Source organism: Hipposideros armiger, unplaced genomic scaffold (genome assembly GCF_001890085.2).
Source record: "Hipposideros armiger isolate ML-2016 unplaced genomic scaffold, ASM189008v1 scaffold_411, whole genome shotgun sequence".
Classification (NCBI taxonomy): Eukaryota; Metazoa; Chordata; class Mammalia; order Chiroptera; family Hipposideridae; genus Hipposideros; species Hipposideros armiger.
In genome coordinates, this window is record NW_017731761.1 from 633,663 (window position 1) to 634,492 (window position 830).

Consider the following 830-nt stretch of genomic DNA (forward strand, 5'->3'; position numbering starts at 1 on the left):
AAAATATTACAGCTGAGGCTCATGGGAGATTAAATGCGCAAACCTCCTCATTTTACAAATTGGGAACCAAAAACCCACGTTGGAGAAGAGCTTGTTCCTCTGGTGTACTGTTCTCTCCCCTGACTGCCCCACTTCCCAAACTTTGAAATGAAGGAAAGCTGCTATATATATTAATAATCCCCACTTCTTATCCAAAAGTCCTATGTGCCAGGCATTGAGCTAAGCTTCCTACATCACTTAAGTGTTCAGTACCGACAGCATCACTGGGATATAGGAACTACAATCATCCCTGTCTCTAAGAGAGGCAAAGGACCTGCCCAAGGTCACCCAGCCAGGAAGAGGCAGAGGTGGGATTCGAACCCACAGCATATTCAGGGCAGGGTTCTCGTCAGTATGCTACACTGCCTCTCAGAATAGCAGCTGTCATTTTCTAGGTTTTTATAATAAAGAATTCATTTTTGTATCAGAAATCAGGATTATGATCCGATTATAAAAGCACACAGAGACTGAGCAAAGGATTTCGCTTCCTGGAGCCCCCACCCCTCCCCCTTCCATGCCCCTGGCCTCTAACTGCAAGGTGGGCGTGTGCTCTCTGACCCCCTCCAGGTCCTGGTGATCCGGCTTCGGGACAGCCTGATCAAGATGGGTGAGGAGCACTCCCAGGCAGTCATAGCCGAGTCCCAGCAGCGGGAGACCAGCCAGTATTATCAGCGGCGCCTGGAGGAGCTGAAGGCAGACATGGAAGAGCTGGTGCAGCGGGAAGCGGAGGCCAGCCGGAGGTGCATGGAGCTGGTGAGTGCTGTTCCCAACGTTGGTTATCCTGTGATTGA

The 830-nt window shown here is 50.5% G+C and overlaps 1 protein-coding gene across 1 annotated transcript in view; it reads left to right on the plus strand.

The window, feature by feature from the left end:
- MYO18B (myosin XVIIIB) overlaps nucleotides 1-830 on the plus strand; it is a 286,118-nt gene that overhangs the window by 198,508 nt on the left and 86,780 nt on the right. The window contains exon 38 of the mRNA XM_019663943.1: nucleotides 607-792. Within this exon, the coding sequence (XP_019519488.1) occupies nucleotides 607-792 (186 nt within the window). The remainder of the gene's footprint in view (nucleotides 1-606; nucleotides 793-830) is intronic.